The sequence below is a fragment of the Coregonus lavaretus genome (assembly GCF_964263955.1).
Source record: "Coregonus lavaretus genome assembly, chromosome: 28".
In the NCBI taxonomy this organism is placed as follows: Eukaryota; Metazoa; Chordata; class Actinopteri; order Salmoniformes; family Salmonidae; genus Coregonus; species Coregonus lavaretus.
Window position 1 is genome coordinate 18,399,323 of NC_140015.1, and position 14,634 is coordinate 18,413,956.

The following is a 14,634-nucleotide window of genomic DNA, read 5'->3' on the forward strand; positions in this document are numbered from 1 at the left end:
TTGCTGCTCAAATTAACGGGCAAGTATGAAAAATAGTTCTGTGCCTTTAACATTGCGACCTGCCGTAAACCGTCATGATAATATCGTAAATCAAAAACACGTGTAAAAAATAGTTGATTTTATGAAGCTAGCGACACGAAGATGGGGATTTTGGTGTCAATTTATCTTTGATACCAGTATTTATTCAAACTAATAAGATGTTGATCCTTACAGTTGAAGATACATTGTCAGAATGTTAATAATTTGAGTAGTTTAAAAGATTCTAAGGAAAGGTAGGTAACAGTTTCAGGACAGTTTTTGCTGTGTTAGCTAGCTAGATAGGGAGATAACATGTTCCTTGATTAAATTGTTGTACACTGGCTACATTGTTTCATTACACTGTAACAATGGAATGGAAAATGATAAGGTAGCTGGTAAATGTACCTGTGCTATCGCACTTTTACATATGGCTGACAGGCAGACTTACTGTCATACCACGCTGTCTGAAAGGTATTTTTCTGTGATTCATAGCTACTGTATATATTGTTTGTTGTTTTTCCTCGGACCAGAATCATGTTCGTGGCGGTGGAGATGGTTGACACTGTCAGAATCCCCCCATGGAATTTCCAGCGGCAGTTCAATGAGGCCATAGCCGAAGAACTCAACAAGAAATTGGCCAATAAGGTGAGAGGATGCAGTACCAAAGATACTGTAACCAACTCCCCTATTCATCTGTGGTAGTACAGGGGTTCTGTATATTGTCAGCTGAGTTCATATTTTAATGTTTGCTTGGCTTAGCCTAACATAATTGTGACATTGTAGTCTTGTTAACTTATCTGTGCTTTATTTATGTTTGGCTGTTTTTACTTGCATCTCCACAGGTGGTTTACCAGGTTGGCCTCTGTATCTGTTTGTATGACATCACAAAATTGGAGGATTCCTACATATTCCCAGGTGATGGAGCTTCCCACACCAAAGGTAAGGAAATTACAATTTGCGACAGTTTTTCTTGCGAATATTCGAAAATCGCCATAAAAATATTATGCACATCTTCCCACCAGAGGTGGGTTTCCATCAAACTGACTTGTTGCAGATAAAAATTTGTGTGATGACATAGTGCACATAAAAAGCACTTTTGTGCTTACATTTCCATGTACCGAATAAAAAATGGAAGTTCAATGTTTCCATTGCATTTTCAACTCGACCGATGGTTTTGTCACAAACTGTTACAATAAATAGAACACTTGCCCAATCTAGTTTTGGCGCATGCTATATAGACAACAGTTCGCTGATAAAGTTGACAGAGTAGGTTATATGATGAGATATGGATAAGCGCAAGATACTTTTTATTTGATAAAGCCAAACACTGATCATGTCACTAGCAGTCAAATAATACCACCCTCGATATTTATTGGAAATTTGCAAGCTTACTGTGCACTTAAAGGCCCAATACAGCCATTTGTATCTTAATATCAAATCATTTCACCAGGCAGGCCAAAACTCCATCCCACCAAAACAGGCTGAAATTTCAGGCGTTTTTTTCTAACAGCGCTTACACTAAAAGGGCATTATCATTATTTTCACAATTTCACAGAATATTCCAACCTCATAGTGTGGAAATTTATATACAAAATTATCCACAGTTGTCTAATGTATTTTGTGTTGACATTTTGCCCTCATGTGTTGTTTCAATCAGGCCTGTTGTGAGTTTATTTCTTTTATGCGTAATTCATCCACATGAAATGGTTGGATGGAAACCTGTTTAATGTCGCTGATAGGCCTACATGTTTCATATGAATATAGATGGTAACAAGTGAATACATTAGTGGGCTCAATCCTAAAACAACCCTTGACCCTTACCTAAGGTAGAAAAAATACAGGTTAAGACAACGTAATAATTTCATGCGGAGTGTTCGAAAATAAAGACATTCATTGGACCAGCGCCGTTGCTGATTCTACATAATTAGCATTGAAAACGTGACCACCGGTCGGGAACTCAAGTAATAAAGTGGTTGTAGATAATTTGAAAAACATTTTAAATTGATATAGTGACAGTAAAACGGGTATGCTATGTGTTTGTTGAGTAGTTAGCTGGCATTCACAACCATTCTGTTTATTTTCCACATTGATGACGAACTTTCTTTACTGCTAACATTCACTTTGTCATTTTCGCTCCGGTGCTGGTCCAATCAATTTGTTTATTTTCGAATGCTTCTGCATGTAATTATGTTGTTTTAACCATTGTTATCTTCAACCTAGCCTTAGGCACTTCGTGCAGATCTGGAAGAATTGAAATATGCAAAGTTATTATAGGACGCCGATTGGGTCTTTGCTTGTCAAAGAAGATACACTTCAGATAACTATTTGACGCATCAAATAAGCTTGTTGACCAATCAGGACCTGAATATGACTGCACGTCACATAATAATTTAACACGTTCATAAACAAATGTACTGTACTTAGTTATTACACATTGATTACACTATCACTCGTATTTCATATGTCACAGCGATTTACCTGCTATGATTCTGGTGAAGTTTTTGTCTCGCGCACCTGCCGCAGCCACACAAGGCAGACACACACTTCCCCAAGCTCTGAGACATTCCTGGTCAGAAGAAAAGCTAGGTAGCTGATGGATGCAAACAATGTTCTCCCAAAAACATAGCAAAACAACATCATTAGTTTCCGTAGCTATAGTTAGCAAGCTAACTATCTAGCTAGGGGTCATCATCTAAAATACCCCTAATGTATGTAATGCTGGCTGGCTGGCTGGCAGGCAGAAGCAGCAGGATCACCATCCTTTCTCCCCTGCCTCTGGGATGGTTGCATGTCGGGGAGAATGTTGGACTACCTAGCTAACATTTATGATCCTGCTCGTTTGATCCTGATCTTATTTCAAATGCTCACACTGACGTTTTCCCATTCAGTCGAACAAATAATGGCTTATTACCAAAGCGGTATTGTAAACACATTGTGGCCGGTGTGTGTGCGCTTGTTTTCAGACTTTGTTAGTTTTTTACAGCTTTGACGGTGCTACTGACTGTAGTGGTGGCGCTTGGCTTGCGCATGCAAATTTAGTACACAACAACATTCTATAATAGAATAGTGTCATTTGGCGTGTATCTTTTTTGACACGCAAAGACCCAAATGGCGTTCTATAAAGACCCATATTGCACCTTATTCCTATCCAATCCTATCAGATCTACACAAGTGCCTGGAGGGCAGGGCCTAAGGGTTGTTTCTGGGCAGGGACTTTCTCTTAGGACTGTGTCCATTTTGGTGTGACCCTATCTTTTCCCTACTCTGTTTGTTAGTACACTTCAGGTATGTTGTGTTCCACCCTTTCTTGGATGAGATTCTTGTTGGAAAGATCAAGTACTGCAGTCAAGAAGGAGTACATGGTGAGAGAAACTCCTAATCTTTTCCCTCGCCTTCCCGTTTTCTCACTACCCATCTGAATGTTAAGTCCTAATAGACTATATGACTCAGTGCAACAGCACTGTCCATAACGCATAGACCTATGTCTATTCTGGATTAATAGGCCTCATCATGTGAAAATAGGAACACTTGAAAATGCTGTGATTTGCTGATACACTCATTTGGGTCAGCTGCTTTTTATACACCGCCGTCACAGCCCCAGAGGAGTCAGTACACACTGCAGTGGGATTCCTACCGACCCTGTCTCTCTCTCAATGTATAAAGTGGATCAACAGGGAGAATGTCTCAGTATGAAGTATAACATTGATGTGGCAGTCTGTCCGTATAGATTTGTTCACACTACCATGTTTTGTTTCACAGTCAGCCTAGGATTCTTTGATGACATCGTCATTCCCCCAGAGTCCCTACAGCAGCCTGCAAAATTGTATCCTGCTCAGTGATGTGTGTTTGTGTATTTCCTACCAATGTGTACATTTTACAATTTGTTGCTTGAAAGCTGAGTTGCAGTAGATGTCTCAGGAATACGATAGTGTAAATGTTAATTAACCTCATGTTGATAGCTATCCGATAGACATTTTAGTTTACCTGTATAAGCGACTTAAAATAAATCCATCTAGCATGCGCTCCTTGACTGCTGCCCCAGCGATGAAGCAGAGCAGGTGTGGGTGTGGGAGTATGAGACAGACGAAGGGGCCCATGACCTCTACATGGACCAAGGTGAGGAGATCCGCTTCCGGGTCACAGATGAAGTCTTCCTGGACACGTCGCCTACGGGCCCTTCTGCCGCAGCAACTGACACCCCTGCAGCCCCAGGAGCAGAGGACGGTGGCCAGAAGAAAGAGGCCCCTTACACACTGCTAGTAAGAAAGCGCTCACTGATATAACAGACTTATTTCACACTACAAAATATTTAATTACTATTGTTGTGAATTGAATAATTTCAAGTATCCATATACAGTATATGTAACTGAGTTAAATGGTACTGGTAAGCTCATTCAAAACGTCCAGTGAGCAGGTATGGAATGTTTGCTCAGGAGTATAATTAATTGGCTGATCCCTCCTGATGACCTGGAAGGAATTATGTGATCTTAGGTAGCTGATGGATGCAAAAAAATGTTCTCCCCCAGTCCCACCCAGTTGACTACTTAAAAATGGTGAAAGTCCTCAAGGGCGCTGCCCATGCTAAAACAGGCTTTGGGGCACTGTAGCTGTCTATCTAGGTCTATGGCGATGGTGCTGCCGAATTGGTACCTTTTGGGTAGTGCAACTGGTTAGTACTTTGTCAAGCAGGGCGGTCACTTGTGCTTGCGAAGCAAAGGACCACTCGTTCGAGGAGGCAAAACTGTTAGCAGCACAGTGACGTCCGTCACATAGGTGTACTTTTGGTTTTACATCATACATCCTTATTACAAATTACTATTTTAAGGTATTTTTCAATACTATAAGTCTGTTTTCTCTAATAATGGCCATAATTCATTCCACCCCTCCCCCCCCTGCCTTTCTTGTGTTCCAGGGTACCATTAGCGAGCCAGGCTTGGGCCTCCTGTCCTGGTGGAACAGCTAACGAAAGGGAGAGACCATTACAGTAGAGAAAACAGGGGAGACAGCTGTCAAGTATTCATCCCAGCTGCTGGACATACACCTTCTTTTTGGACTCTTCTCAGAGTCCCTCCTCCCAGGTTGTGACTTTAACACTGGAGAAACATGCCTCTGTGAAGTGTCCACGAGGCTCAGACACAAAACTGTGGGCTCAAGTGGAGGAGCAAGGATTCCCATAATAGGAACGTCCCTATCTGCCTTCATAATGGCATACCCAAGGACAAGGGACCAGTAGCAAGGATTACTAATAGAGCACACAGACTGGGGACATGGAGAACTGTCTCACTTGCAAAAGTGTAGCTCCACTTCCCCCTGTGTATTGTAAATACTACCACCATAACTGTTAACGTACCAGCATTTACACCCGGTGCACATGACAGTAAGAAAGACTGAGTAAAGGGCCCCAATTGGCCTCTTTAGTGTCACCATGTAAGTCTGAGTGAGTGTGCCTAAATATACAAGTGTGTGTTGTCTTTGTGACCAGTATAGTGTTTCATCAGTGATAATTTTTGTTTGCATGATTTTGAGTTGGGTTTATTTAAGCAGTAAGGCCCAATGGGATGTGGTAAATGGCCAATATACCACAGCTAAGGGATGTTCTTAGGCAAGAGTACCTGGATACAGCCCTTAGCCATGGTATATTGGCCATATACCACAAACCCCCGAGGTGCTATTATAAACTGGTTATCAACGTAATTAGAGCAGTAAAAATAAATGTTTTGTCATACCAGTGGTATATGGTCTGATATACCACGGCTGTCATCCAATCAACATTCAGGGTTCGAACCACTGTCGTAGTAAATATATAATGTTATAGCTTGGTCTGACTAAAATCTTGTGCATGACCCATTTTGTGTTGGGCCTTTGTATTTAATACAATGCACAAAGACTTCTATCTTGTCGGCCTTATCAGCAGGTGGCTATGGACAACACCCACGCCATAGGTCTCTCAGTTCTCCCAAACTCACGACTTCTTGCTCTGAGGACATACACACACCCCCACACACACACACATATACACACACACACACACACACACACATCATCATTGTTAAACATACACACACATACACACACACACACACCCATACACACACGCACACACACACACACATCATCATTGTTAAACATACACACACATACACACACATACACACACGCACACACACACACACACACATCATCATTGTTAAGCACACACACACACAAAAACCCCCTTCTCTTAGGCTGAACATCTGAAGACAGAGAACCCGACTCAGAGCCAATGCAATGGAGGTGACCTCGACCAACTCATCAGGACCAATCAGAAGATCAGAACTACTAGAATCAACCTACTTTATTTTATTGTATAAAATGTCAGCACACAATGTTTAGGGGCGCGCTCTCAGATATCTCCCTACGAGATTGACGAACGGGTCCGTGCACGCTATTTACAGATATCTTTACCTCTGAATAAACTGCCTTATATTATACAATCATCCACCTTGTCCGAAAGTCTCTACTTGGTCTCCGTTCTCCAGTAAACTTGTGATCATCAACACCACCCAGTTTATAATTGTGTATAGGACATGTATCCCAAAAAGATCATACAAAAATTAAAGTTCTTGGGAAGGGCTGTCATGAACCCACAAGCACTATACCTCACTGTAATTTGTGTATTTTAGTGGTGTGAAGTCAGGCCTCTGAAGCACGTAACAACATTTTTGATAAACCATAGAAGCCAGATTCTTCCAGGCCAAATTAATGTATCATATTCTGATCTTGGTTATTTTTACTTACACCGTTACATGAAGGAATACATCAGTATGGTTTACAATACGAATACCTCATTGTTTAATGTAATAACTGCTTTGACGTGTATGAGCATAGCAGTCTTGTTATGCCAACAAATTTGTCGGCATACAAACATCACGCCCATTCTCTCGACTCTACAGTGGACAATCAGCCAGCGGCAGCTGCGCAGCCTCAGCAACACCCCGCAGATCAGGGTATTCCGCGGGACTACGCGGATTTACTGGAGTTATTTATTTAATTAATGTTATATAATAGTAACTGACAAGGCACACACACCCGTCCTCTACCGACAAAACGGACTCTAGCAATGCAGTAAGTAGGCCCATGTTTTGTTTATATAATTGTAAAAATATTCAAGTGTGCCATCTATTGTTTGGATTGTAGAAAATCTATTGCCTATTCATTAACGTGTGACAGCCTTTTTGACCAATGTATAGGCTATAGGAAATTGGTTGATGAGAATGACGACAACTGTTGTTGGCTATAGAATACCTTTGACTAGGCTTCTCATCCCTATACCGTTCTGTTCGCGCGCGCCGCCTTTTTGAATGTTCTGGAAATGAGAAAAAGTCGGATGATATGTGTGTTTATGACAGAATAATTTGGCAATGCAGACTGGTCATTCACTTAACCGAAATGCACGCCTCCGCAACATGACGAATCATACAATGTTATGAATATCTCACGTAGAGGGATTTTTCTTGCGATATTTAGACACGTTGAGCCGAGTCAACTGACGATTTCAGAGATTTAATTCTGATTTAGCCCAGAGAAAGTCTCCAGAGAAATAGCCTTCACTGTTTCTCTCTTTTTTCATTGTCATTTTTACTTTATAAAAACGGATTCCTATCCTTCTTTACACAGTCAATTTGCATTCGCGTGAAAGGATCATCTACTTCTCTAATTTGACAATTTTGGTGTTACAATGTAGCAGCCCTAATGTTTAGGTTTGCAGTCATTATCCAACGCTTTCCGTATTGCATGGTGACGTCAGAAACACACCGCTAGCGTTCTGCCAGCAGCTCTGTCGTCAGCGGTCTATACATGCGCGCTGTCAGAGAACTCTGTTTTACGGTAACCTTGAAGATGCAGGCAGAGCGAAAGAATGGAACAATCTTAAACCATGCAAAGCCATATTGCCCTTGGAGAGTGTGCTTTGTCCTATCTTATTGTGTGCACATGCCATCGATATGCACCACCATGTCTTTGCACCAGTGGCGGTCAGTGCCGTTTATGATGAGGGGGGAAGATATTGTTTTTCATGAGCATGGCCTTATTTCTATTACAGCATGTTGGATGATGGTCATTCATATTCCATTCACCCAGTTCAATGGAACATCGATTGGTTTAGGCTACTACATGATACTCACATTTTCCCTATACCCATCGTGAGGTTGCTACAACCTAGCCTATGAATGAAAGTTTACAATGTAGGTGCACACAGGTCGAGAGAAACATTTGAGATGACAGACAGTGACACATTCAATACCGTCTTGCACACTCTTGCCATCTAGCTTATCTAGGGTGTAATCATTAGTCCAACAGTTGCAAACGAGAGTTTCGATTGGACCAATTCAGATATTTTTATCCCACGTTTCGTTTGCTTCCGTTTAAGAAACGTTTTTCAACAGAATCGGCGGAATGAATACACCCCTGATCACGCATAAACACAGTTCACTTTCATAGCAGCCACTTTGTATTCCTTCTCGCCTCTATGTACTCTCCTCCTCTCACCTTTTTCCTTCGTTTGTGGACTTAAATGAACAACACATCAGCTTTATGTGACCTGGCAAAAAAAAACTTTCCAAGCCAAACCATGTCATAACCGCTACACACAGCCTACATCGTTGGCCCCATATTAGCTAAAGTAACGTCCTAGTCAACATAGCTAATAGAACTAATGTGTTAGTAAACCCGCTACAATCGTGCAGTAACGTTACAGTGTATAGTCAGTAAGCAGTTACACCGGCGGGCCCCGGTGGCAATTAACTAATAAAATCAAAAGCTTACCTTGACTTTGAAGAGTTCCAGTGTTGTGTTGGATAGTCATATCCAGCTAGCTAACATAGCATCTCTCTATTTGAGTCGGGTGTCTGAGTAACTAAACTAGCCAGCTGCATTTGCTAGCTAAGTAAGTGAAACTGGAAAAAAATGACAATCTCACTCTCTCTCTCTTGCTTCTCCTTCATTTTTGAAGAAATGTATTTGTTGAAAACTGTTCAATTATTGTCTTCTCTCTCTTTAAGTCAACTACTCACCACATTCTATGCACTGCAGTGCTGGCAAGCTGCAGCTTATGCTTTCAGTGCTAGATTCTGATCCTTTGATTGGGTGGACAACATGTCAGTTCATGCTGCAAGAGCTCTGTTAGGTTGAGAGGACGTCCTGCGGAAGTTGTCATAATTACTGTGCAAGTCTATGGAAGGGGGTGAGAACCAAGAGCCTCCTAGGTTTTGTATTGAAGTCAATGTACCAAGAGGAGGACGGAAGCTAGCTGTCCTCCAGCTACACCATGGTGCTACCCTACAGAGTGCTGTTGAGGCTACTGTAGACCTTCATTGCAAAACAGTGTGTTTTAATCAATTATTTGGTGACGTGAATATATTTAGTATAGTTTTATCTAAAAAGGATAACTTTCTCAATGTTTTACTATTTTTATTTTTACGAAATTCACTGAGGAGGATGGTCCTCCCCTTCCTCCTTTGAGGAGCCTCCACTGCTTGGCACACAATGGCTGCTTTTGTTGTAGCTATTCCCAAAGCTGTGCTCTTCTTGAGCCTGAAGGACTTGATACATCATGTAAACAACAGTCATATATCTAAGTTGAGCCTGTTATTGTTTGTGAGCAGACTTAGGAATGGTTTGCAGTTTAAATGTATGGGATTTTAAAGTAAAAATAGTCTGTAATGAATTGAAATGCTGCCAGTGTCATTTTTGGTAAAACATTGCCACTAGGCCGATACTCTTAACCAGGGTAGTCCGACTAAATGGCTTCATATGTGTCCAGTAATTTAAATCCAAACCATCCATCTTAATATGAAGCTGTTATGAATGATGCATAATGTTCTCTGGAGTAGCGATGAACTTCATGAAATCTGTCTTTGTCTCAGTTGTTCCTTTTGGTTCGACTTTCGTCTGTGTTTCTTTTCTTCAATCCACTTTTCGTCAATGTCTTAACACAAACTTCAAATTTACTTTTTTGTTTTGTTTTTCTCCTTCCTTCTTCACAGCAGGCCCGTTAAGAAACCTGCTGAAACAAACTGACCTGTGTACCTGATAGCAAGATATATTAAAGCAGAAACAGTGAGCAGACAAACACATAACTGGAGTGTCAAAATCAGGCCAAGTGGTGAAGAACCAGAAGAGTGGTAAGAAGAGCGACCTGGCCCGTGCCTCAGCCATGGCAGACCCCAGCATGACGTCCCCCTCAGAGGCCCCTCTGCGCTCCCCCAGGGCTGCGCCCCTTTCCCTCTCCTTCCCCTTCTTGAGGGAGGGCAGCCGTGTGTGGGAAAGGGGAGCGCCACCCCAGCCCCGGTCACTGCCCAGCCCACTGCCCACCAAACGCACCCGTACCTACTCAGCGTAAGCAACCAGATATGCTGCTCATTAATGCGTTTCTGTATTAGACTTTGTTTGATAGTGCATGTTCATTATCGTTCACTTATATGACGTTTATATACACTACCGTTCAAAAGTTTGGGGTCACTTAGAAATGTCCTTGTTTTTGATAGAAAAGCAATTTTTTTGTCCATTAAAACAACATCAAAATGATCAGATATACAGTGTAGACATTGTTAATGTTGTAAATGGCTATTGTAGCTGGAAATGGCAGATTTTTAACGGAATATCTACATAGGCGTACAGAGGCCCATTATCAGCAACCATCAGTCCTGTGTTCCAATGGCATGTTGTGTTTGCTAATCCAAGTTTATAATTTTAAAAGGCTAATTGATCATTAGAAAACCCTTTTGCAATTATGTTAGCACAGCTGAAAACTGTTGTGCTGATTAAAGAAGCAATAAAAAATGGCCTTCTTGAGACTAGTTGAGTATCTGGAGCATCAGCAATTGTGGGTTCGATTACAGGCTCAAAATGGCCAGAAACAAATATTCTTGTTCTGAGAAATAAAGGCGATTCCACGCGAGAAATTGGCAAGAAACTGAAGATGTTGAGACTAGTGTTTTGCGGGTACTATTTAATGAAGCTGCCAGTTGAGGACCTGTGAGGCATCTGTTTCTCAAACTAGACACTCTAATGTATTTGTCCTCTTGCTCACCCACAATTGCTGATGCTCCAGGTACTCAACTAGTCTCAAGAAGGCCAGTTTTATTGCTTCTTTAATCAGCACAACATTTTTCAGCTGTGCTAACATAATTGCAAAAGGGTTTTCTAATGATCAATTAGCCTTTTAAAATGATAAACTTGGATTAGCAAACACAACGTGCCATTGGAACACAGGACTGATGGTTGCTGATAATGGGCCTCTGTACGCCTATGTAGATATTCCATGAAAAATCAGCCGTTTCCAGCTACAATAGCCATTTACAAAATTAACAATGTCTACACTGTATTTCTGATCAATTTTATGTTATTTTAATGGACAAAAAAATTGCTTTTCTTTCGAAAACAAGGACATTTCTAAGTGACCCCAAACTTTTGAACGGTAGTGTACATTCCTTAACTTCTTAGAGAATAACTTGTTTTCACAAGCAGTAGCAGAAGGGATATGGTGTGTTGATGTAATGTTTTGTTTAGAGAGGACATGATTCTCTCTTCCGTCTCTCCCTCTTCAGCACGGTGCGGGCCACCTCAGGGCCAGCGTTTAAGGGCGTGTGCAAGAGCTTCTGCAGGTCACAAGGTCATGGCTTCATCCGCCCCACCAATGGCGGAGATGACATCTTTGTTCACATCTCGGAGTGAGTGGCCTTCATCACTACAACAGCCTTCTTTAGCTTGTCAAATTGCTCAAATGAACAAAATGCCCAGTTTTTAAGATTCTGTTCACAGCTTTCTATCTCAGAGCAGCAATGTAACATCAGTGTTCAGTGTCAGATAAAATGTGGCAAGGTTCAGAGCAGGAACTGACTGCATATTCATATTGTACAGTAAATTAACATCTAAATCATTAATTCAATCTATTTCAGTATCGAGGGCGAGTATGTCCCAGTAGAAGGAGATGAGGTCACATACAAAGTCTCCCGAATCCCACCCAAAAACCTGAAGGTCCAGGCCGTGGAGGTGAAGATCGTTCATCTGAACCCAGGGACGAAGCATGAGACCTGGTCTGGCCAGATCATCAGCCAGCTAGAGGAGAGCTAGGCTTCAGCGCTGGCCTGTTTGTCTACACTTGGGTACAGGGAGGGCTAGGGTGGGGAGGGTGAGGGGTCTGGCTAGGGCAGGCAGGGATGGCCAACTGGTGCTGGAGAGTCTGTCTAAATCAGGTGTACTACAGCTGGGCTGGAACAAAACCATAGATACACTGACTGGCTCCTCAGGACACAAGTTGGCCAACCGTGAACTAGGATGTGGTTGGTACAGACTGGATTGATAAGTCATAAAAGCAAGTAAGGAAGGAGAATATGTTCAAATTGAAGGTACTGGAAGTGGGTGAGGGGACAGAGCGGAGTGGTAGAGGAAATAGAATGAGAAATCTGACACCATTTTGAGGAGAAGCTTTACTATTGGTGTGAAGTCAAAATGAGGTTGGAGAGAAAATAACTGATGAAGGTTTAGAGTTACAGAATCGGAAACGTCTGATTGAGAGAGCAAGCGAGAAGAAGGGAGGGAGAGAGATGGGCGTAATGGGAGACAAAAAAAATGCAAGCATTGACATTGGAATAATGATTTATATTTTACTGTGAATGGAAAAGCCACTATTAATAATTTCTTGAGGTACACAACCATCTTTGTATTTTTGCCTTTTATTTATATATATTTATTTGATAATTTTGTTTAGATTTTTTTGTATCCATTAGTTTTGAGGTTACTGGATTTAAGTTTTGGACATTGTAGTCAAAAGATTGCACTTAAAAACTTGAACTTCCATTCCGAAATACTGCCAAACCGACTACAACTCCCATTAGGCTTTATCATGTAGCAATTTGTAGTCCTGTTTGCAAATTCTAACTCACCATGATGGTATGCGCAAATTACTATAAGGTTTTTGAAACTCTTTCTGAATCTCTTTTCTATTGTCTGAGAGACACTGTAACACACTGTCAATGGAATTGAAATACATTTTAATGTATTTGTTTAAGTTCTGATATGGTCATTTGATTGTTACTGAACTGTTATTCATATTTGTTTCATGTCTGCCCATTATGTTTAGCATTTCTCCATATCTATGCTATTTCTATGCATTTTTCTATCCTTCCTTCTTACTCTTCTGGAGTGTTTTATTTCATATTTTAGTTTAAGTTAAAATGCCAGATTTTCCATTGGTCACAGTTCAGAGCATTTTATGTTAGACAAGCCACTGTGGCTATAGTTTACCGTCATTTCTATGTGAGCCTTGAAAGAGCACTAAAAACATTTTATGATTCACAATTATGGTGGCTGTTATCCTTCTTTAGTATTTATCAGTTTATCTTTGGAGTTAAGGGTGTACAAAGTATGTGACATTAGAATGATATGCCTATGTCTTAGTTATACTTTCCATCTGTTGTACAAAAAACAATGAGTCGCACTTGTCGCAATGATATAAAATTTTTTTTATTACAATGAACGTACATACACATAGTTCAAATGAATACAGTAATCAACAATCACATGATGATTTCACAATTAGTGTATGTTGATCAAACTGTACAAGTGAGTCCTCTTGACCTTTATCACAGACGGTTGTGGGAGTGTTACATTTACTAAGGAGGTCATCTGATCTCACAAACATCCGCAGACTCGGGCAATAGCATAATAATCAGGTCAAGAAGGCACCAATTCATAACCACAACACATGGTTTATGAAGGTGACATCAAATGCTAAATATTTAATTTCAGTTGATCTGTTAGGTCACCTTAAAATGTGTGAATATTTGGGACAAAGACTGTTATAATGAATAGTCTATGTAAAATCCAGAATTACATTATAACTTTCAAATGAACCCTGATAAGCCAAAAACATGGCCTATGCTTTATATCATACTGTGACCAGGTCACACCAACATTGGTTCATTAATAAAGTCACAATCAATCACTCATGGGCCTTATCTGAAATAAAGAAATTATAGAATAAAACATAATTGCTTAGATTTGTCATTCAGGAAGTTCTAATGGCCTTTGGCAGAAGGGTCAAGACATCCAGATTATTGGATTTGAGCAGACGTCATTAACCTTTTAAGATCCAACTAAAGGATGTGTGCCTGTGAATATACTGGGTAGGAATTGAAGAGGGTGTTTAAACCATCTGTGAGATCCAGTTCTTATAGCGGTGCAGACGGAAGTAACCAGCATCATTTATATGCAATTGCATAGATGAGGCAAGACATCTCTCTGCAGTGCCTATACTCTTATAAAAAAAGGTGCTATCTAGAACCTAAAATGGTTATTTGGCTGTCCCCATAGGAGAAACCTTTGAATAACCCTTTTGAGTTCCATGTAGAACCCTTTCCACAGAGGGTTCTACATGGAACCCAAAATAGTTTTACCTGTAACAAAAAAGGGTTCTACCTGGAACCGAAAAGGGTTCTCCTATGGGGGCAGCTGAAGAACCATTTTGGAACCCTTTTTTCTAAGAGTGTAGAAAGTTTACAACAATCTACACAAAATGCTCTGTCAAAGTGGAAGACAAAATTCTAACATTTCTTTTTTTTATACAGTACCTTGATT

The 14,634-nt window shown here is 40.7% G+C and overlaps 2 protein-coding genes across 2 annotated transcripts; both read left to right on the forward strand.

The window, feature by feature from the left end:
- The first annotated feature begins 74 nt into the window (after window positions 1-74).
- LOC311104162 (DNA-directed RNA polymerase III subunit RPC8-like) lies at window positions 75-6,494 on the forward strand. The gene is made up of 7 exons (XM_084145857.1): window positions 75-272; window positions 549-663; window positions 861-957; window positions 3,294-3,380; window positions 3,778-3,841; window positions 4,061-4,277; window positions 4,931-6,494. The coding sequence occupies exons 2-7, from the start codon at window positions 553-555 to the stop codon at window positions 4,979-4,981; spliced, it is 627 nt and encodes a 208-aa protein (XP_084001983.1). The 5' UTR covers window positions 75-272; window positions 549-552; the 3' UTR covers window positions 4,982-6,494.
- Window positions 6,495-7,056: 562 nt separating this feature from the next.
- LOC311104166 (cold shock domain-containing protein C2-like) lies at window positions 7,057-14,425 on the forward strand. Its single transcript, XM_084145861.1, has 4 exons — window positions 7,057-7,122; window positions 10,041-10,392; window positions 11,604-11,726; window positions 11,955-14,425. The coding sequence occupies exons 2-4, from the start codon at window positions 10,211-10,213 to the stop codon at window positions 12,127-12,129; spliced, it is 480 nt and encodes a 159-aa protein (XP_084001987.1). The 5' UTR covers window positions 7,057-7,122; window positions 10,041-10,210; the 3' UTR covers window positions 12,130-14,425.
- Window positions 14,426-14,634: the final 209 nt, after the last annotated feature.

What these genes read in the sequence shown, in the direction of transcription:
- LOC311104162 (XM_084145857.1), top strand. Translation starts at nt 553, where the DNA reads ATGTTCGTGGCGGTGGAGATGGTTGACACTGTCAGAATCCCCCCATGG. An exon ending in CAGTCAAGAAGGAGTACATG is followed by an intron (nt 3,381 to 3,777) that starts GTGAGAGAAACT and finishes TTTGTTTCACAG; the next exon opens with TCAGCCTAGGATTCTTTGAT. An exon ending in CTACAGCAGCCTGCAAAATT is followed by an intron (nt 3,842 to 4,060) that starts GTATCCTGCTCA and finishes CTGCTGCCCCAG; the next exon opens with CGATGAAGCAGAGCAGGTGT.
- LOC311104166 (XM_084145861.1), top strand. Translation starts at nt 10,211, where the DNA reads ATGGCAGACCCCAGCATGACGTCCCCCTCAGAGGCCCCTCTGCGCTCC. An exon ending in CGCACCCGTACCTACTCAGC is followed by an intron (nt 10,393 to 11,603) that starts GTAAGCAACCAG and finishes CTCCCTCTTCAG; the next exon opens with CACGGTGCGGGCCACCTCAG. An exon ending in ATCTTTGTTCACATCTCGGA is followed by an intron (nt 11,727 to 11,954) that starts GTGAGTGGCCTT and finishes AATCTATTTCAG; the next exon opens with TATCGAGGGCGAGTATGTCC.